The sequence below is a fragment of the Triplophysa rosa genome, linkage group LG8, assembly GCF_024868665.1.
Source record: "Triplophysa rosa linkage group LG8, Trosa_1v2, whole genome shotgun sequence".
NCBI classification, from domain to species: Eukaryota; Metazoa; Chordata; class Actinopteri; order Cypriniformes; family Nemacheilidae; genus Triplophysa; species Triplophysa rosa.
Genome location: NC_079897.1, coordinates 6,466,824 through 6,486,840, shown reverse-complemented (window position 1 = coordinate 6,486,840; position 20,017 = coordinate 6,466,824). Strand labels below are relative to the sequence as shown.

General features: G+C 36.6%; 2 protein-coding genes across 8 annotated transcripts; one reads left to right on the top strand and one right to left on the bottom strand.

Moving 5' to 3' along the window:
* The first annotated feature begins 3 nt into the window (after positions 1-3).
* On the top strand, positions 4-4,110 carry cfap418 (cilia and flagella associated protein 418). The gene is made up of 6 exons (XM_057340498.1): positions 4-338; positions 658-748; positions 909-967; positions 1,122-1,187; positions 1,387-1,482; positions 3,907-4,110. The coding sequence occupies exons 1-6, from the start codon at positions 199-201 to the stop codon at positions 4,064-4,066; spliced, it is 612 nt and encodes a 203-aa protein (XP_057196481.1). The 5' UTR covers positions 4-198; the 3' UTR covers positions 4,067-4,110.
* A 113-nt stretch (positions 4,111-4,223) lies between these two features.
* Positions 4,224-19,881, bottom strand: LOC130558205 (T-cell differentiation antigen CD6-like). Of its 7 annotated transcripts, none has more exons than XM_057340491.1 (17): positions 19,751-19,881; positions 16,757-16,819; positions 14,888-15,172; positions 14,487-14,795; positions 13,745-13,810; positions 13,484-13,618; positions 11,537-11,653; positions 10,150-10,281; positions 7,255-7,341; positions 6,961-7,047; positions 6,772-6,852; positions 6,073-6,141; positions 5,716-5,796; positions 5,508-5,609; positions 5,366-5,428; positions 4,995-5,105; positions 4,224-4,838 (listed from the first exon to the last, which is right to left on the bottom strand). In XM_057340491.1, exons 1-17 carry the CDS (start codon positions 19,800-19,802, stop codon positions 4,693-4,695), a joined length of 1,986 nt encoding a protein of 661 aa, XP_057196474.1. In that variant the 5' UTR covers positions 19,803-19,881; the 3' UTR covers positions 4,224-4,692. The 7 variants fall into 7 exon arrangements, with proteins under 7 accessions (XP_057196474.1, XP_057196477.1, XP_057196475.1 ...); XM_057340494.1 differs by having other exon boundaries at positions 5,508-5,606; XM_057340492.1 differs by having other exon boundaries at positions 5,716-5,793.
* Between the last annotated feature and the right edge of the window lie 136 nt (positions 19,882-20,017).

Sequence of the window (20,017 nt, the reverse complement as noted above, 5' to 3'; positions counted from 1 at the left end):
TTTTAAAAATTTAAGATTATATCGGTTACAAAATGTCGCAAAAATATATTATAAACATTTTGTTTAACATTACTTTGTTACATTAAAGTTGAATTGGTAAAATTGAACTGAAGAGCTACGTCACCTTACCAAGCGAACAGGAAGGAAATTATCCAACGTTTCTATAGCGACAGGAGCGGCGTCCTGTTCCGGATAATCATGGCGGACGATTTGGACGATTTACTTGATGAAGTCGAATCTAAGTTTTGCTGCAGCACATCGAAATCAAAACAAAGTGCTTATAATTTAAAACAAACGGACCACAGGTGTACGAGTCCTCAGCACAAGAAACAGTCAAGGTAACGTTAGCAGACTAGCAACGTTAGCGCATGAACCAACGCTAGCGCCATGGCTATCATGACTAACGTTAATAGTTTAAAACTAAAACCTTATGAAAACCGTCACAGCTGATCACTTTTGATGAGTTATTTCTGTACCAACGGTTCGTAGCTTTCAAGTTTGAAAATTGATGATGAACAGTTTAAAATGAACGCTTTGCTCATATGCTAACACACCAGTATCACGTGCGTTCTCGTGATGCTTTATCCAATGCATCCATCATATAATCTCAAAGACACAGAACGTTCTCCTTAAAAGAATTTACCTTTTTATCCCCAGAAAACAAGAAAGCAAAGGAACTGAAAATGATGATATTGATGCTATGCTGCAGGAAATACTGGAGGACGATTGTCAGCCCATAAACTCACATGCAAGTCATGCACACATCATTTAATACAATATGCTTAAAATCAATGAGCTTCATATGGTATCCATTAAAAATACGTATCAAACCGTACAAAATCATGCTGTATTGTTGTTTACACTACTCATATTCTAATAATCTTCAACATCTCTAATGAACTGGGCAGGAACCCATTGCTGCAAAGACTTCCACAGGTGATGCATGTTCCCAGACAGTGACCAAAAAGTAAGTACATTTAATTCTGCTATGTACAATTACATTTTTGACCTCAAAAATCCAAACAGGCCTGTAAGAAGGTGGTATGTAGGGGAAATCTTAATCAAATTAAGATATAATATGTGCCAATAATAACTGATTGTTATTGTCCCTTTCTGCACAGATGTTGTCCTGTGTTTCTTGGTGGAAGCTCTGTACAGCATGGTGTTGGAACTAGTGTTTCTCAGAGGTAGAGTTACATCAAGATCTATCTTGCCTGGACTTAAGTTTACCTGAAAAGGAAAATTATGTCATCACTTGTTGTTCTAAACTGTGGGTGAGACCACCAGAGACGGTCACAGTTTGTATTCAAACCAATACAAGTCCTATTATAACCATTAAATCTATTAGTATTTTGGTGATCTTTTTGTTGTGTCTTATTTTAAAAGGGCCTGCAACCAGTTAAGATGTACATCATGCGACTTTCGAGTGGCCATGTTTGACGACCACGAGTGGGATCCATCCTGCGATTATTTGTTTTTAAGGTGAGCCATCTTACAAACATAGCACGAGGTTACAACTTCTAATCAGAAGGGGGCAGCATTGATCCACGTTACTCATGACAAGCAGATTTCCATTATAACAGATGGAGTAAGGCAGGGGTCTTCAACTACTTTTCTTTGAGGGCGAGACTCCAAAAGTATAAATAGGATGCGGGCCAGTTTTTTTTTTACCATATCCTCATTTCTTCTGTTATTTTGTATTTCTGTTATTTATTTCGTTTTGTTCCTTTTATACTGTTTTTGTTGCTGTTACTTATAGGCCATATATTAAAACATGCACACAAATATTGCATCCAGTATTTGTGCCTTTTCATGATATTAAATTAAAAGGGATATCGTCTTTTTAACTCTATTTTATATTCCGTAATGCATTACTTTACCCAAAAATTGCAACTAATTTACTCACCCACAGTTCTCCAGTACATCCAAGATGTGGGTGGCATTGTTTTTTCAAGAAGATATTTCTGAAGATATTTGGTTGAATTAATTAAAGTTAAATCAATAAAAGTAAAAAACGCAAATACATTCAACACAAAAGTAATCCCTGCCCCTTGTGACGTTAAATAAGCGTCTTATAAATCAGTCAATTGATCTGTGCAAGAAACTGAACGCTATTATCACATCTTCGGGTGAATTCCAATCGCATTCATGTGCCCCACGCACTTATAGGGTCTTTGTATAGTACGAGTTCTGATTGAGATGAACAGCTGTTTTTCGTAAATATAGCCATTATTCATAATGAATGCAGTAATAAAAACAACAGTTTTCCCCTTATCTGAGACAACCGTTCACGTGGTGTACCCTTCCTACAGTTAGCCTACTTTCAAGGGAACAAAACGCGTTTTAGAACGCGACCTATCGCGTGCGCAAACCGATTGCCTGTGGCTGTGCAATGCATTGCTGATTATAACGTTGTAAATAACATTAAGTTTCTTGGACTGACCGATCAAATCGCTTTATAAGACGTAAATCATTATGAGCCGCGGGAATTACTTTCGTATTGAATGTAGCAGCGTTTTGGACTTTTAAAGATGTGGCGTTTCAGGAGGAAGTGCATTTAAAGCACACCGTTCTAAAAGTCTCATCACTTATCTGAAATGTTAAGGCGGGCCAGGTGAAGATGATTGACGGGCCGCCAGTTGACTAGCCCTGGAGTAAGGTATTAATTCATGATCAGTTCATTCGTGTTCTCATACTTTCTTATTAATCATAACTTGGTCTGTGTTTTATCTCAATATTAAAATGTCAGTTTATGATGCTTTGGTTGTGCCTTGCATGTTGCACTTTATATGTATCATGAAATATTTGGAAGGGCCTTAGCCATTGATAAAAAATGCTTTTGAATGCAAAAATTCAGCAATGCAATGCAGTGTGGCAACTTTCCAGTGCAGACTCAGTTTTCTGCGGGACTGCGTCATTTCCTTATTATCTTCTCATGGCAGTCGTGGCCTAATGGTTAGAGAGTCCGACTCGTGACCAGAAGGTTGCCGCTTCGATTCCCAGGGCCCGCGGGTAATGACTGAGGTGCCCTTGAGCAAGGCACCTTACCCCTACTTGCTCCCCGGGCGCTGCAGTAATAGCTGCCCACTGCTCTGGGTGTACGTGTGTTTGCGACTTGCACTTCACTTTCACTTCATTATAGTGTCTTGCAGTCTTTTGCTCAATTGTAGCATCAAACAGACAATGAATCATCCGCAGTCTTTTATGTTGCTCTCTTTTGTATTAACGCCATGATGCACCTTTTCTACATTCTCCGGAGCAGTCGAGCTCTTAAGTTAAAGCCACTTTGGGTTTTGAAGATCAATTTTTACGCTGTTGAAACTTTAATAAAGATAGCACATGGTTATAACTTGACAAGGAAACAGTCTCTTCATGTGATTGAAGCTGTGTTTGCTTTATCCTTCGCTCACAAACTTTAAGAAAATGTAATCTCTTCAAATTTGAGTGACATTTTATGTTGCTGGCGGTTTTATTACCACAACGTGGCTCTTTAATGCTTCTTGTGATACACATACTATAGTTCGTCCATGAAGTGTTTTTTTTATTTCCTTTATTGCAGCATTGAACTGCAGATATGTTTTTGTTTCATTGTCAACATTTGTGACTTTGTTGTAGTAAGTTTGTGGCACAAGCAGGTACAACTTTCCTATATGGCTAAAAAAAACTGAAAACATTTGTCAACTACCCACATGTCTACTTTAGTTCAAAAAAGCCAGCAGCAATTTGAAATCAAAGAACAATCACATAATGACTACGTTTTTTTTTTTTGTATTTGCATGTGAATACACAGAGGATGAGGTCTCCAGTTATGGAAAACGTATAGGGATTAATTGGAGATTCGCTCGCTGCACACATGCATAAATATATTCAAATCCTCACAACATGTCTTTTTCTTCCCATCTTTAGGAATAACATGCCAGACTATCACAAATTAAGAGCTAAACTTAAAAGGAGAAAGGGTGGGCGAGCTTACGCCTGCCAGTGTAGCTGGCACACTGCCCACGCACTCTCAGACCTGAGAGCTCAAGACCGACTCAAGTGGGTCTGTGGCAAACACAAAGCATGAACTGAATGCCCGTGACCTCTTCTCCAAGTCTTGATTGTTATCCTCCAGACAGAAGTGATATGTGCTTTCCTCCGTACTAAAGAAAATGCTGGACATTTACAAAACCGAGTTTGATGGGGAAAATGTGTTCTTTCAATTGTGTCAGCTTCTGTGCTTGTTTTGTTTTTGTGTAGTTAGTTTACATGCTGCAGTTTGCCACTGATGGATATAAAGCACAGTGGCTGCTTTGTATTATATCAATCTTATGTAATGTGTGTAAATATTCTACATTCAATTGTGCAAAGAAAACTACAAAATTATGACTTAAGTGATTTGAGGCACACATCTTCCTAAACGTACATGTTTTGTACAAGTGATATTGCTAAAATGATTCCTCCTGCGATATTGTATGCAAAGATGGTAGATCAATGATTTTAAAGTGTTTAATGTAGATTGGATAAACAATATTTTGTTGTTTTCAAAAAGTCCTCTCAGGTATTGTAAGTGCCCGTTACATTCCAAGTTGATGTTTTGGGGATGCATTGTTCTCAGTAAATAATAAATGCGCATTGTCCACAGAAAGAATAGATTTCTTTTTCAAATGTTGTTTAAAGTTTTTGTGTCACCCAGTGCCAGTTTTCATGTTTTCACCAGTTTTCAGGCTCATCATAGTCATTGTCTGAAGAAGACTGAGCATCTTGTTCTCTTGCTGGAGAACATCCATCATCACTCTGATTTCTTGGTGGAACATTCACATACGAATTCTCAGATGATGTGCTGGTGTTATCTGTTTCTAAAAACAAAACAAAATAGGTTTAATTTTGCTTTGTTACTGTCTTTGCTCTACTTGCAAATGTTCACTGTCTGAATGAGTTCAAAAGAGTTCAGGTTTAAGAAGAGGGAGATCTTCAAGCTGAGAAATGTCACATGATGGAAGTGCAAGTGGTACCTTGACTGAGGCTTCTAGGTATATGATGGTCTTGGTAACTGACAGCACTTCCTGTCATCTGTGTGCTGTTGTAATCTACAGACGCCTCAGGGGGTGATGGGCTTTCCTTACCTTCAAACAGAAAACCAGAAGGTACCTCATTGTAGGTAAAAGTTTAATTTCCTTGACTAAATAAGGCAGTTTAAAAAGTACATTCAAGTCGAAAGTCTGAGACCACATGTAAATCTGGGATTCAAAATCATAACATTTAAGACATAAAATAAGCATTATGTACTCATTAACTATGTTATCTTTGTACAAAGCACAATATGCTTTTTTTAATTTTCAAATCACGCAGCGAACAAAAGGATTTCAAATTCATGTGAACATACCAAACTCTATGTTTTGATAGCACTCTCCTGAAGATGTGCTGTCTGAATCATTCCCATCTGCCGCTAAAAAAGAAATCACACTTTTTATACTAGATAGCCTACTAAATTGTCAATATTGTCCATTGTAAAATGAAAGAAGTACCTTGTGTGTGGATTCTGCTGTAAACAACAGTGTTTCCCGTCATCTGAGCGTTGTGAGGTGTCTGGAGTGACTGCTGAGGAAGTGATGGGCTTTCCTCATCTTCTAGAGAAAACAGATGTCTGACAGTTTAGCTGACTGGATGAATCCACTAAGTGTTCAGCAAAAATATTTTTCAAGCCTCTATGTAATGTTAAGTCATTCAACCTACCAGACTTGAGATCATTGTCCAACTTGGTGTTTTGATAGACCTCTCCAGAAGACGTACTGTCCAAATCATTCACATCTTCTGCTAAAGAGAAAATAGAATTAAAACATCTAAAATGTATTTCTCAACTAAAAGATACCTTTAAAGATGGGTTTTCAGAAGCTAAAGTATAACTGTTAAACTGTGCAACAAAATTCATGCCTGTATCTGCATGGTCCCCATTAATATTCACTACAAAAATCTGTTAAAAATCTTGTGCTTAATGGAACAAAGTTATACAGGTTTGAAATTTTATGAGTGCGAGTATATTTTTTTACTTTAGGCACACTATAAAATTACGTTTCATTGCAGTGGTTTTACCTTGTAAGTGCTGGTTATTGCAAGACATGGTTGTCAATGGTGAATTTTCCTGAAGTGAAGCATCCTCATCTTCAAGACAAAAAAAAGAAAGAAAATATTAAAGGGGTCATATGACACGGCTAAAACGAATATTATCGTTTGTTTTAGATGTAATGCAATGTGTATACACCATTTAGGGTTAAAAAAACGCTGTATTTTCCACATACTTTGCATGTTTGTATCTCCTCTTTGCCCCGCCTCTCTGAAACGCGCAGATTTTTTACAAAGCTCATCGCTCGAGGTGTGCTATGATTGGCCAGTTAACCAGTGCATAGTGATTGGTCGAATACTGCAAGCGTGTGACGAAAATGTAACGCCTCTTACCATATTCGGAACATCAGGTTTCAAAGCAATTGTGCTGACAGGTACGCCCATCTTACTTGCGTATACATTTGGGCGGTCTTGGTCAAATCATACCACGAACTGACGTAGATTTGTGGGGGTGTGGTTACACGAGGCGTTTCAGGCAGGTCTGGGTGAGCGTTCGCTTGCTTCTTTTGTTCCAACACTTTATTTTTTGCAATTTTACGTGTCTAATACATGCATGGGCAACACACCAAAGACACAGAAAAACACGTATTCGCACCATATGACCCCTTTAAGTAAATCAAACGAAAGCATAATATACATTTCATGAACCCAACACACATCTATACATACTTTTGATAACGTTGTCCATGTCAGTCTTTGTGCTTTCATAGAACTCTCCTGAAGACGTACTGCTTGAATCATTCATATTGACTGCAGCGTATAGAGCAAAGAATTCATTAATTTCAACCTCACTCAAAAAAATACCATTTACCCTTAGAGGCCATCTTTTAGAGTTTAGCAGTTAAATAAGAGTTAAACCTTGAGTTGGGGTGGCAGGTGAGTCGACGTCTCCAAAAGCCAATGGTGTAAATAGAGCCTTATCAAGATGAGTTGGGATTTCATCTACTGTAGAAAAAAACAAGGTATTCAATGTGGAAAGATGTTGATTCTGATAAAATGGTGTGACTGATTTAATTCCCAAGGAACTCATATACTGAGTAAAAGTATACCTGGAATGAACTGTAAGTTGTTTTGGATACATTTTCCTGACAAATGTATAAATATAAAATCAAGCTATCTCACAAACACAGTTATTACTTTATTTGTTCATACCTGACTTGTGGATGGTGTCCATGTTGATATTTGTGTTTTGATAGCCTTCACCAGATGATGTACTGATTGAATCATTCATGTTCGGTGCTAGAACAAACAATTCACAGCCTATTAATTAGATTTTTTACAGCGACTGCTGTTTACCATGTAATGCAGACCCTCTACTGTAAGATGTGAGTCAACAACGACAAAATAGGGTCTTTGATGAACTGTCTACATTGGAAACTGCTTCAATGTCCAGGTAGTCACTTATAAGCAAGTTTAGTACAACTTATGATCTACTAAATAACTTTTTAACCATTTCAGCTAAAATCTAGTTTTGTCAGTTATTTATTTTGCCAGTGATTTGGACATTACATTCTTTGAGAGGATATGACAGAAATAATGTTTCAGTCGTGTTTTGAATCTTTATGTCCTGTTGTGCTGGGTATTATTAATGACTCCCTGGGTACTGGTGTTGTGCCAGAGGCACTTAAAATTGCTGCTGCCACCCCTGTACCTAAAACAAACAATACTTTTTTTTGACAACCTAAAAAAATTCGTCCCATCTCAAATCTACCCTTTCTTGCAAAAATCTTACAACAAATTGTTGCTTCTCAATTGCGGTCTCACCTGACTGTCAATGATCTCTTTGAGCCTCTTCAATCTGGCTTCCGTAAATTGCACAGCACTGAAACAGCTTTGGTTAAGGTCACAAATTACTTGTTAATTGCTTCTCATCCTGGGTATCTATTGATATTCCGCTTTCGACACTATCAATCGTTGTATTTTACTCTCCCGCTTAGAGGCTGTTTTTGGTGTTTCTGACTCTGCTCTAGACTGGTTTAAGTCTTACCTTACAGAACGCAAGCAATTTGTTGTATTGGGTGGCTGTAGATCTGAGGTTGGGGTGGTGAAATCTGGAGTGCCCCAGGGTTCAATTTTGGGCCCTAGACTTTTTAGCATGTACATATTTCCTTCGGGGAAACTTCTGAGATCACTTGGACTTAACTTTCATTTTTATGCCGATGACACCCAGATATACATACTGTACATTCAAAATCTGGTGTTAACGCAACGGTTTCTTTTCTTTCTCAATGTATCTCTGAGATTAAAAAATGGATGTCTGATCATTTTCTCTGTTTGAAAAGTGATGCTCATTGGTTCACCTCACCAGTTACATAAAGCTGAGCCTTTAGCCTTAAATGTGGATGGCTCTGTTTTACAGTTTCAAACTAAATAAAAAAATTGGGTAGTGACATTTGATGCTAATTTAACATTTGATCTACATGTTCAGAATACCGTTAAAGTATCTTTTTTTCATCTCAGAAATATTGCCAGATTACGTCCCATGCTGTCGTTTTCTTTAGCTGAAAAGTTAATTAACACATTTGTTTTCTCTCGGATTGATTATTGCAATGCATTGTTGGATGGAGCATCAAAAGCTACCTTTAGCAAATTACAGTTGGTACAAAACTCTGCTGCTCGCATCCTGACTAGGACCAGCGCAAGTGTTCACATTACACCTATTTTGGAAACCTTACATTGGCTTCCTGTCAAAAAATCCTGTTAAAATCCTTCTGCTGAATTACAAGGCCTTAAATGAGTTGGCTCCACAATATTTGTCAGATCTTTTAGTACCCTACACCCCATCACGTAACCTCAGTTCTACTGGAGCTGGTCTTTTAATGGTCACGGCAACTCGCTTAAAATCTATGGGTGATAGGGCTTTTTCTTATCTGGCCCCAAAACAATGGAATTCTCTTCCCTCTGAGATAAGACATGCAGAATCTCTTAATATTTTTAAATCCTCTCTTAAAACTTACTTTTTTAGGGTAGCTTTTATGTGAGATATGTGAGTGCCTTTTTTTTATATTTGCTTTGTATAATTTGTTTAGTGAAATTGCTTGTTTCTCTTTTTGTTTTTATCTTTATAAAATATTTTATATCTTATTTCTAGTATATGTAAAATTTTTGTCCCTCTATTTTTACTTATGTAAAGCGCTTTGAGATGGCGCTACTTTTAAAGGCGCTATATAAAATAAAGTTATTATTATTATTATCATAATGTAATATATAAATATAAGTTGAGTAAAAACAACATTAATGGTATAATCACTAAATACTGTCTAAATGACTTAAATTTGTTTATTTTTGCTAAGCTAAATTTAATGATTGCATTACATTTCATAACCAACACAGTCACAAGGGAATTCGTGACATTGTCAACAACTGTAATCTATTAATTCGTGTTCATGGACAAAAATCATTTATCATGTATCATTGCTTTGCCAACTCGCGTTTTAAGCAAATTAGTCTTTGCGGGTGTGATTTTAGGGTTTGGGGTGAGGTAAGGTGTTGGTTAGCCACCTCCTAAAATATGTAGGACTTCTTTTGATATCAGGTTATAAATATATAAATGTACCTACACACCCGGTCTGTGTATTGAAAGTCATGTTGAGCGACACAAAAAAAGGTTGTGCTGACTGACACGAAAAAAGGTCGTGCTGACTGACACGAAAATAGGGGGAAATTCATGTCCATGAACACGAATCAATAGATTCCAAATTCCGTGCCTATGCCACGAACTGCCTTGAGACTGGGTTGTCATAACATACTGAATTATATTATATACACACTTTCGGTCAAACGTTTAGACTTGCTGAACTAAAGTGTTTCTCATGATCTTTAAAACATTTTTTATTTAAATGCACATGCTTAAATGTTTCAAATAAGCTTTATATACATAAAATGAGCTAACAAATCTAAATGTGATGATATTCTAAAATGTGAAAAAATAATAAAGAAAGTGGCCCTAAACTTTTATACCTTTACGTCTTCTGAAGTGGACCATATCTGTATTGGCTGATATGAATTTTGACCTTATAGTCGTATCATCAGCTAAAGACTGCATACCTGGTGGGTAAAGTGCTTGGTCACTGTTGTGATGTTCATAGTCTGAATCAGAGGAAGAGCCATGAGCAGATCGATTGGCTGTTCTGTCAAATCCATGCCCATAGTTTGAGTTCTGTCTTGAACCGAGACTTTCTAAGGAGTGCAAGACAAAATGTTCCATTCATGAGACAACAAATGCATTTGACCATTACAACATTAGATTACAACATTAAAACAATGGTTTCCTGAAGTTGACTTTAAAATGCAATAATAATAATATAACTGTCGTGATCCCGGTCACCTCGAGGTTGTGTCTTGTGTATGTGTGTTTGTTTTGTCGAACACGTGGAGTACCGTTTGACAGCTCTCCACGTGTCCGGTGTTCGCGTCACTCGCCCCCGTGTCTCCCTGTCAGGGTTTTCCCTCATCGGTTTCACATCACTCACACATCTGTAGCCGTTTCCCGATCAGTAGTTTCCCCTGGTCTATCGTTAAATCCTCACCTGCAGCCCCTTCCCATCATTAAGGCTTTTCCTATTTTACCCCACTCGTCTTGTGTCAGACCGTTGTATGTTACAGCCGTTCTCTTTTGTTTTCCAGTCACAGTCGTAGTTTCTAGTTCTTGGTTATATTCCTTAGTTCCTAGCCTTCGCTCCTGAGCAGTATTCTTAGTTATTGGTTCCCTTGGTTATATGATTTCTTTTGTCTCCAGTGCCTTGCCTCGTTTCTATTAGTTTTCTTTTGTACCCCTCATAAGTTCTTGTTGGCGTCCTGGACCTCTCGGCGGATTTCACCCCAGCATCTCACCACCAAGTGTTCTTCTCTTCTGGCTCTTCTATACCAGGCATCTCACCACCAGTGGTCGTCTCTCTAGAATCTTTGGGTCGAGGTTTCTCCCTGCTTCCTGCTCTCCCTCCGCGGGGCAAGATCTCCCGGAGTGGTCCTGTGCTCGTCCTCGTGAGTCTCGTCGGGTTGAGTGCTCTCCCTGTGACCCCTGTGGTTTCTGCGGACTGGTTCGGTGGTGTCTGGAGGACTGTTTATTCTCTTCTTGGTGGACTATTCAATAAATTGCCATTTACCTGCACTTGAGTTCCGTCTCCTTTGTGAAAAATCATGACACTAAACACTTATAGAAAATGTCATTGTCATATGCCTCCATTTTGTTGTACTAACACAACACTTCAGTTGGTATGAACTTCACAAGTCAAATCCTGATGATCCATATCATCCCTGCAATACTTGATACTTCACTGAATGCATTAAATATCAAAACAAATATTAATAAATATGAATCACTGAATTAAATATAAAAAAACTTTATGATCAATTTCAGGGTTAAACACGTTCTTAAATCCCAGATTTTCAATGTGGTCTCAGACCATGGCAATAAAACCTTAAGACTACAAACCGTATTGACATGCTTCAGGAGCTGTGTTAATTCTCGGGTTGTAGATACCTGTCAATGCATTTGTCTGGTACTCTGTGCCTGCCGGGAAATCACTTTGATGTTGCCGAATTTGATATGCTGTGGCACAGAGGATGAACAAACATAGCTTTAATTTTCTCATGCAGCACTAATCCTGTTTTAAGATATATTTTTTAGTTCTAGTAATTGGTTACGTTTAGATGGAGGCAAGTGGTTGAACTTTATTCATGTCGTACGAGAAAGCATTTCCTGTTATCTGAATGGAATGTATTGCACGCACACTGTGCTGTCTAAAAATCATCAGAGGAGTCAGACAATTCCTTTGAATTTATTACAACACATCATCTACTGTCGCAGATGTTCAGCGAGGCAGGTCAGAATAAAACATAACTGGAGGTTTGCTGGTTGGATATGTGGAATACTGAAGGGTTTTCTGATGTGCTCTGGCCCATTTTAGGCTGCCACTAAATTCAAGCTCGATTCAACACTAATTTCGTATTAAATGAGTGTTAAATTTGAATTGGATTTCCTGTTTGCACATCTGCATTGTTCATTATGTATGTGTGACGAGGGAGGCGGGACGAGAGGCCGGCGGCGAGAGTGATAATGAGTGTCAGCTGTGCGTTACACCGTTCTCGCATCTCTCACGGAGGAGCTCTGGAAGCATAAGAGGAGGAGCGACAGGAAGATACGACGAGAGAGAGGACCAGACATGGACATTGTATGCGGTTTAGATATGTTTGCATAGCCGGCAGTCGACCATGAGGTGGCTGCCGGCCCTTTACTTTGGTTTATGCTTTGTTTATGTTATTAAAGTTTTGGTTATCGTTCGCCGGTTCCAGCCTCCTTCCTTCCTTACTTTGAACGTGTTACAGTATGCATTTATGGTTTGGTGATGAGAAAATGACAACTGTATGATTATTTAATAATTGATGAGATGCAATTTGGACACAATTCAGTTTGATTCAGTTATGTTGATTAATTTAATAACATTTAAAATAGTGTTTATTAAATGTTGCACTTAGCTTTTCACACGTCATCCTCTGCTTCTGATGTGTCATTGTTAGATGCAATGGTAACACTTTACAATAAGGTTGTATTATTTAACATTAGTTAAAAGGATAGTTCATCCAAAAATGGAAAATCTGTCATCACTACTCACCCTCAGGTTGTTTCAAACCTTTATAAATTTCTTTGTTCCAAAGAAAACAGAGAAAGATATTTGGAAGAATGTTAGCAATTTTCAGTTCTGTGACTGTATGATTGTATTTTTTTTTGTTCTGTTGAACACGTGAGATATTTTGAAGAATTTAGGAAAACAAAGAGTTCTCGGGCACCTTTGATTTAATTCTTCCTACTATGGTAGTCAATGATGTCCCGGAACTGAAAATGACAAACATTCTTCTAAATATCTTTGTGTTTATCACAACAAAGTCATTTATACAGGAATGAAATTACATGAGCGTGAGTAAACGATGACAGAATTTTCATTTTTGGATGAACTATCCCTTTAATGCATATGCGGACTAACAATGAGCCATACTTCTACAGCATTTATTTATCTTGGTTCATGTTAATTTTAAATGCACTACAAACTAACATGAAAACTGTATTGACATTAACTAACATTATCATTGTTTAATAAATTCTGAAAAAATGATTTTGTTCTTTGTTACTTCATGTTAACAAATACAACCTTATTGTACAGTGTTACCGATGCAATTTACATTCCTATTTATCAAGTACTTTACATTGTTTGTACCATTTATGAGTAATCAGAGTTCACATTTATTTGTTGAAAACAATATTATCATCATGTTTCAGTGATACATTTGAACTGCACTATGTGCATATGAAGACCACAGTGAGTGACACAAACGTGCTAAAGAATGTAAAATAAACAAAGCAAAGGAAAATGTTTGTACTTGCCCTTTCTTTTAAAAAGCACACAGACAGCAGCATTTGACAGAATAAAGAGCAGCAGAGCAACAGATAAGATGAAGCAGCCAACAGCTGCTGCTGAAACTCCACTGTTGTCTTTCATTGCCGCTACTGTGCTTGACTCTGAAAAGAGCAGAGAAATCCATGAAAGGCTTTTAGAATCACAAGTGCTTATTTAACCATGCTTTTAACCAGTTTTTAATCATTTAAAAATATATATTCGTTCAAGTTTATAATCTTTTTTTTCACCTGCAGTCCATGTCATAAATGTCAAGTAGGTTGTGTTGCTTGGTGTTGGTGTAGGCATTGTGCTCTCTGTCGTGAATATGAAATAAATACATTAATTGAAAATACATACATACATTTGAAAAAAGGTATTAGTATTTAAAAATAAAGTGAAAATTATATAACTGGATACATCAAAGGTTTACTACTAAGGGATTATAACCAGATACATGTCAATCAGGATTTTACAGAAAGCACAAACTGACTTATAACATACTTGCTGGTCAAAAGTTTTAGAGCACTTGAGTGAAATGTTTCTCATTATCTTAAAAATTATCTTATTTTGTTCTAAAGGTGTATGTCTGAAATTTGTTTGACTTTTTAAATTCTCATAGTTTCATTTGTGTATTCCACAGTTTTGATAAGCTTATTATTTTTCTAAACTGTGGAAAAATATGAATAAGTTAGTATTTGAAAGCTTTTGACCATTAGTGAATATTTGTGCTTTGACATTTTAAAATAGCAACCCTGTCCTGCTCACATTTGTCCTATTTTTAAACTGACTGAAATGGAAATGATTCCCCACCAACCACAAAAAATGACACCTGACCTGAATTACCTCACACCAGGACCTGAAAACAAATTATCACTCCACCTCAAGAGGTCACCAACCAAGACCTCAACCACAGGAAGTTTAGTTTGTAATGCATTTGGCATAAACATTTGGTTTCTAGACAAATCATATAAATGTCATGTGTGTTTGTACCTGAACACACAATTCCAATATCTTCCTTATGTCCACAGTAGTCTGTGGGAGTGGAGTCGTTCACACTGCACTCCCATAAGTTCCTCTCTGTGCCATAGCATTTCATCTTGCTGATGTGGATGGGCCCTGTCCCAGCTCCAAAATAACCTAGTTTTGTCATGCTGCCACAGCCCAGTTGGGCACAAACTACATCTCCACTTCCGCTGTCAAAATCATCATCACATACTGTGCCCCACTGCCCATTGTACAGCAACTCCACCCGTCCAACACAGCGATCCTGTCCTCCGGCCAATCGGGTGGCTTGATGCTCTGCAGAACAGAGGTATCAGCCAATCAAATCACAAAGCAACAAAACAAAAGTGAGATGACTGAATCCTGGCCTGAGATCTTAGATGACTCACCGCAGATGACTTCTATTGCATTTGTGCAGTCATCTTCTGCAGCTGTAGTGCAATTGTGCAGCTTTGACTCTTTCAGAATACAATCCGCAAGGCAAACGGCACTGCTAACTGTTGCGTTCATAGCATGTTCTTGACCACAACCAAGGTTTTTGCATATTTGGTTTGCAAGATCTTTCAGCTCCTGAGCATCCAGCAGGTTGAGGGTCACATCCACTGTGATGTTTGTGCGATGGGCCCTTAGAACACCAGAGCAGCCGTGGGACAGACTTAACATGGAGAGCCCTACTAAAGTTCAAAAAGAGAAAAATAAAATTCATAAAATATCTCATTGACTCATTTACAAACTGTGCCTACAATTCATGCGAGCTGATTATTATTTATTTTCATGGGCTGTAACAGTGTGAACCATTTCCAACATTGTATCCTTGTGCTGATGATACTCGAAACTTTCGATTCTGTTTTGAATGAAAATTAATGTATAGCAGTCACTAGACTTTTGTTTAGACAACAAAGTGAATATCTAGCCCGTGGGGCATTGTTTTATGTTGCAAAACTTTGTAGCAATACACTGCAACACAGCCACATCCCGTGAGTCACTTCCTGTGGAAATGTCATACTTTAGCATGGAGGACACTGGGGAAAGAACTTTTTTTAGAAAGTTTATGACACTGTGTGTTTTAAGATCATGAAATTCTCCAAATTTGGGACTACAGGCACATTTTGTCTTTGTGCAGGGCTTGTGGAATTATGATTTTGTCTAAAGGGCTTGCTTTGGTTTGACCTCTGAACAGGGTGACAGGTTGCTTGTATGATGTACCACCAGCGCTGGGTAGTAACTGATTACTTGTAATCTGGATTACGTGATCAGATTCCAAAAATCAAGTACTTGTAATTGAATTACATTATATTGTAAAATACTTGTAATCAGAATACAGTTACTATTTTATTTTTACAGATTACATTTCATATAACTTTTTTTGTAAGCATTAAACTGTTAACACGTTTTTGTTTACAAGCATTTTTGTTCGCTATGTTTTGTTCAAGAATAGTGTTAATCATAACAATCTAGCAACAATAAAACTCCGCTCGAACTGCAGCACCTTTGTCTTGTGTCTATAAAAAAATCTTCCCCATTGTTCATTCTCTCCCTTGCTTTCTTCAGCTGTAATCTTCCTTGTAACATGGCCTTGTAAACTATCGGTACTGTTTTAGCGTGTTGACAAAATGTTATATGCTCTCCTATGTAAATCGCTTTGGAAAAAAGCGTCTGCCAAATAAATAAATGTAATGTAAATGTAAATAATACTATGATTTGCGTGATTAGTTACTTTTTGTTTTGCCCATCACTTCATGAATATTACACCCATTTACATTGATTTGGTATCTACACTTGATATCTACACTGTAAGGCCCTTTCTCTATTCTTTAACCATTTTTATTGTAACTGTGCTGTTGTATTGCAGTCATTAAGTATAAAGGTATTTGATTAACTTCTTGTACTTTTATAATTGAATATAATTCAATTTAGTATAATTGTAATATTTTTAAATTTAACAAGAAAAGTGTTGTGGGCACATAGATACACGAGGTAAAGATAAAACAGACACATGTAAACAAATGTAATCTAAATGTAATCAAAATGTAGTCTGATTACATTACAATAAATGTGTAATCTAAGGGATTACGTTACTGATTACAAATTTTGCCATGTAGTCTGTAATAATGGATTACAATTCCCAAGTAATCTACCCAGCTCTGTGTACCACTGACAGCTCTGGTAAAGTTTATAGAAGCAGCATGGATGTGCATCATTATCGAAGTGCCAAAATTCCATTCCACTTTTATAACAGTATTTATTGAGTAACTCACTGGCTGAGTGATCTTCAGGCTTCTTCACATTCTTAGGAGGAAGGTCATTCGTAATATTGAATCCTGGCAAGATAAAGAAACGATAGAAATTATGGGTTTTACATGTGGATGAATCTGTTTACTACCTTGTTTATTATAAATGAATTGTCGGCGTCTGTGTGTCTGTCATTTGCGATCTTGATGGGGTGTACAAGGCGATATTTAAACTTAAATGAATTCTAAATAATTCACTATGGGCCGGTTTCACAGACAATACTTAAACCAGGAATATGCCTTCGTTTAATTAGTATATTTAAATCGCTTTTAGAAAAATGCCTTGGAAAAAATAACATTACTGGTCTGCATCTTGAGACAAAACAATGGCACTGACATATTTTAAAATATTTTAGTACAAGCTGTTTTCAGTTCAGACAGCTTAAAGGGATACTTCACCCAAAAATGAAAATTCTACCATAGTAGGAAAAAAATAATGGTAGTCAAAAACAGTTTTACTGTCCTACATTCTTCAAAATAACTTATTTTGTGTAACAGAACAAAAAAAACGATAAAGTAATTTTTCCTACTATTGTAGTTAATGGGTGTTGAGATCTGTCTGGTTATAAGCATTATTCCAAATATCTTTCTCTGTGTTCATCAGAAATACATTTATACACATTTGGAACAATTCAAAGGTGAGTAAATGATGACAGAATTTTCATTTTTGGATGAAGTATCACTTTAAGCATTCGTTTTAGTCTGGGACTATAGCTTTGCGACAAAAGGGTTTAGCAATTAATTAAGCCACATTTTCTTTAATAATCATGATTTAAATATTGTCATCACTGATTGTGAATCAATCGAAATATCTTCTTAAAACATCAATGAAACATATTAATCAATTGTTCAACTCAAAGTTTATTTTCTATAATTATCATGTTGTTTCAAACAAACGTTTCTTTCTTTAATAAAACACATTTTGAAGTTTGCTGAATGCTTTTTCTTTTGTTTCATGTATGTTCAAAAAACATACAGGTTGAAACAATAAGAGTCAATGTCAGATTTTCATATTTGGGTGAATTATACCTCAAAACACTTCTGTGTAAGTAAAATGTACATGTTAAAATTCACATTTGCTACACCTTTCATTGGCCTTTTCACTCTGTATGTTCTAGAAATGGCCCAGAGCCTAGCAATTTAAGATCTCATATGAGATCTGTTTGCAAAAGCGCTAAGATCTGCAGCCCTTTTAATGTGCCAATCTTCAATAACAATACTCAATTGTAAAAAAAAAGTTAGCAGTTAGGTACAGAAAAAAGCTGTCTTAGCTCAACAAAGAAAACTAAAATCGAAGCATCAGTAAGGATTGCGTTGAGTTACAGAGTTAAACTTATTTACGTTTGCAAACGCAAACCTTATTTTGTCAATATGATGTACCCTACATTATTTTTTGTATGGTTAATAGAGTGTTACATATCTATGGATTTTTGGTCATGTACAGGACTATTGTTATGTGTTAGCTATGTTAAAACTATATATAGCTAAATTATGTGATATTTACTACTGGATCACTATTAATAAAGAGTCTGCTGGGCTAAATTAGACAAACTTAAACATCTGGCCGCATGCTCTAAATGAGTCCATCTACATCAAATTGTTACAGTCAATGAAGGTTCGGATGGCCTCAGTTACAGTATGAAATTAATTCAGAAATATAATTGCTCTTGCGACTAACTGGTATGTTTTCTCATTTCAAATGTACCAAGTAAATCCCAAAATACTCAGCCATTTTTATCACATTTGACACATGACTCATGTGATTATTGGGCCTCATTTTTAGTTCATTTAAGAAAAACAAAAAAATAAATCAATATAGTATTTTGGATTATTTACACCTCACACGGCCAAATTACAACATGCTGCTTAGATGTTGAAGATGAACACTAAGTAGATAATAATTGTAAAATTCAGTGTAATCCAGCATTTTAGCGTATGTTTGATATCATAATTTACTTTAACATAATATTTAATATTCTCTAGGAAACTGAATTTGTTTTCTTACAATGGCAGATATGTAGTCTTGTTGTATTTGTGATCAATTTTCTTTGCACGACAATGCTGATGCATTTCCAGATAAACAGTTAATACTGACCACATCTTTGTGAAATTCTGATATTAATCAAATTGTGTAGTTACAATTTCCGTCACGTGGCATCTGTATTCTGCATTCACTGCAGCACAAAATTACAACATGCAACTTTTTCTAATACTGAAGATAAAAAATTTAGAGCTCTGTCTTAAATGCCTGCATGGCATGTTAATACCAATAACAAATTTATCCATATGATTTGTTTTACTTTGACTGTGTAAAGATAACAAAATCTCAAATAGCATTAATAGAAATACAATAATGTGCCTGCATGCAGTCTGGGTGAAGTTTAGCAACGCAGCTGTGTGCAAGCACATTGAATCTCTGGTTGCAATTTATGCAAACAACTCTTTAGTGAAACTGTCTGTGTACTTTCATTCATTGGTAATTTTTTTTGAGAAAGAAATGCATTGTGCTCCATTTTTTAAATTTAGCTTTGTTTGAACCTCAAAGCGTCTTACACAAAGCAGTCTTTTGATAAAAGTAAGCTGTTGATTTTCCAAGATAGTGATTTTCCTATACACACAGCAAAATAGCCAGTGTTAAAAAAGGTCAAATTAACACTCACAGTGTATATATAATCCACCCTTTGAGAGTGTGGATTATATATACACTGTGTGTGTTAACTTGACCTTTTTTGACACTGGTGATTTTACTGTGCAGTACTATTCTGTTACAATTTAAGTATTACTTTTTTAAGTATTACAAAGTAATACTTTGCTCAAGTATAATCACAGAGTAACCGCTTTGTTTTACAATATTAGACAAAACCAAAAATATAGAAAGTATAACAGACCACAGATGAGCCCACGCTGTCTGAACTAAAACCTCCAGTCTTTCTACCCAATCGTCCATCAGGACTATTTTACCTTGAGACAAAGACAAAGTCTGTAGAACAGTAAACAGCAGCAAAGGTGACATCTCTCATTCAAAAGTCTCAGAAGTAAGTTAGATCTCTGCTCATGACCATGGACCTGCAGCTTTTAGTTTGTGCAGTAGCTCCCTGTGGTTTCCACTATGGGGCGAATTCGAGCATCACGCCTCACACATGCACCCGGCACCACAAATACACGCCCTTATTTTGCTATCGTCACAGGTCAAATGCAATGTTGCTGTGTTACATGTTCGCTTTGGTT

Bases quoted from the DNA above. Each gene is read 5' to 3' on its own strand.
- cfap418 (XM_057340498.1), top strand. From the start codon at position 199: ATGGCGGACGATTTGGACGATTTACTTGATGAAGTCGAATCTAAGTTT. The intron at 339-657 runs GTAACGTTAGCA...TTTTATCCCCAG, and splicing joins CAGCACAAGAAACAGTCAAG to AAAACAAGAAAGCAAAGGAA. The intron at 1,483-3,906 runs GTGAGCCATCTT...TCCCATCTTTAG, and splicing joins TGCGATTATTTGTTTTTAAG to GAATAACATGCCAGACTATC.
- LOC130558205 (XM_057340491.1), bottom strand. From the start codon at position 19,802: ATGTCACCTTTGCTGCTGTTTACTGTTCTACAGACTTTGTCTTTGTCT. The intron at 15,173-16,756 runs GTGAGTTACTCA...TTTGAACTTTAG, and splicing joins GCCTGAAGATCACTCAGCCA to TAGGGCTCTCCATGTTAAGT. The intron at 13,619-13,744 runs GTGAAAAAAAAG...TGCTCTTTTCAG, and splicing joins ATTTATGACATGGACTGCAG to AGTCAAGCACAGTAGCGGCA.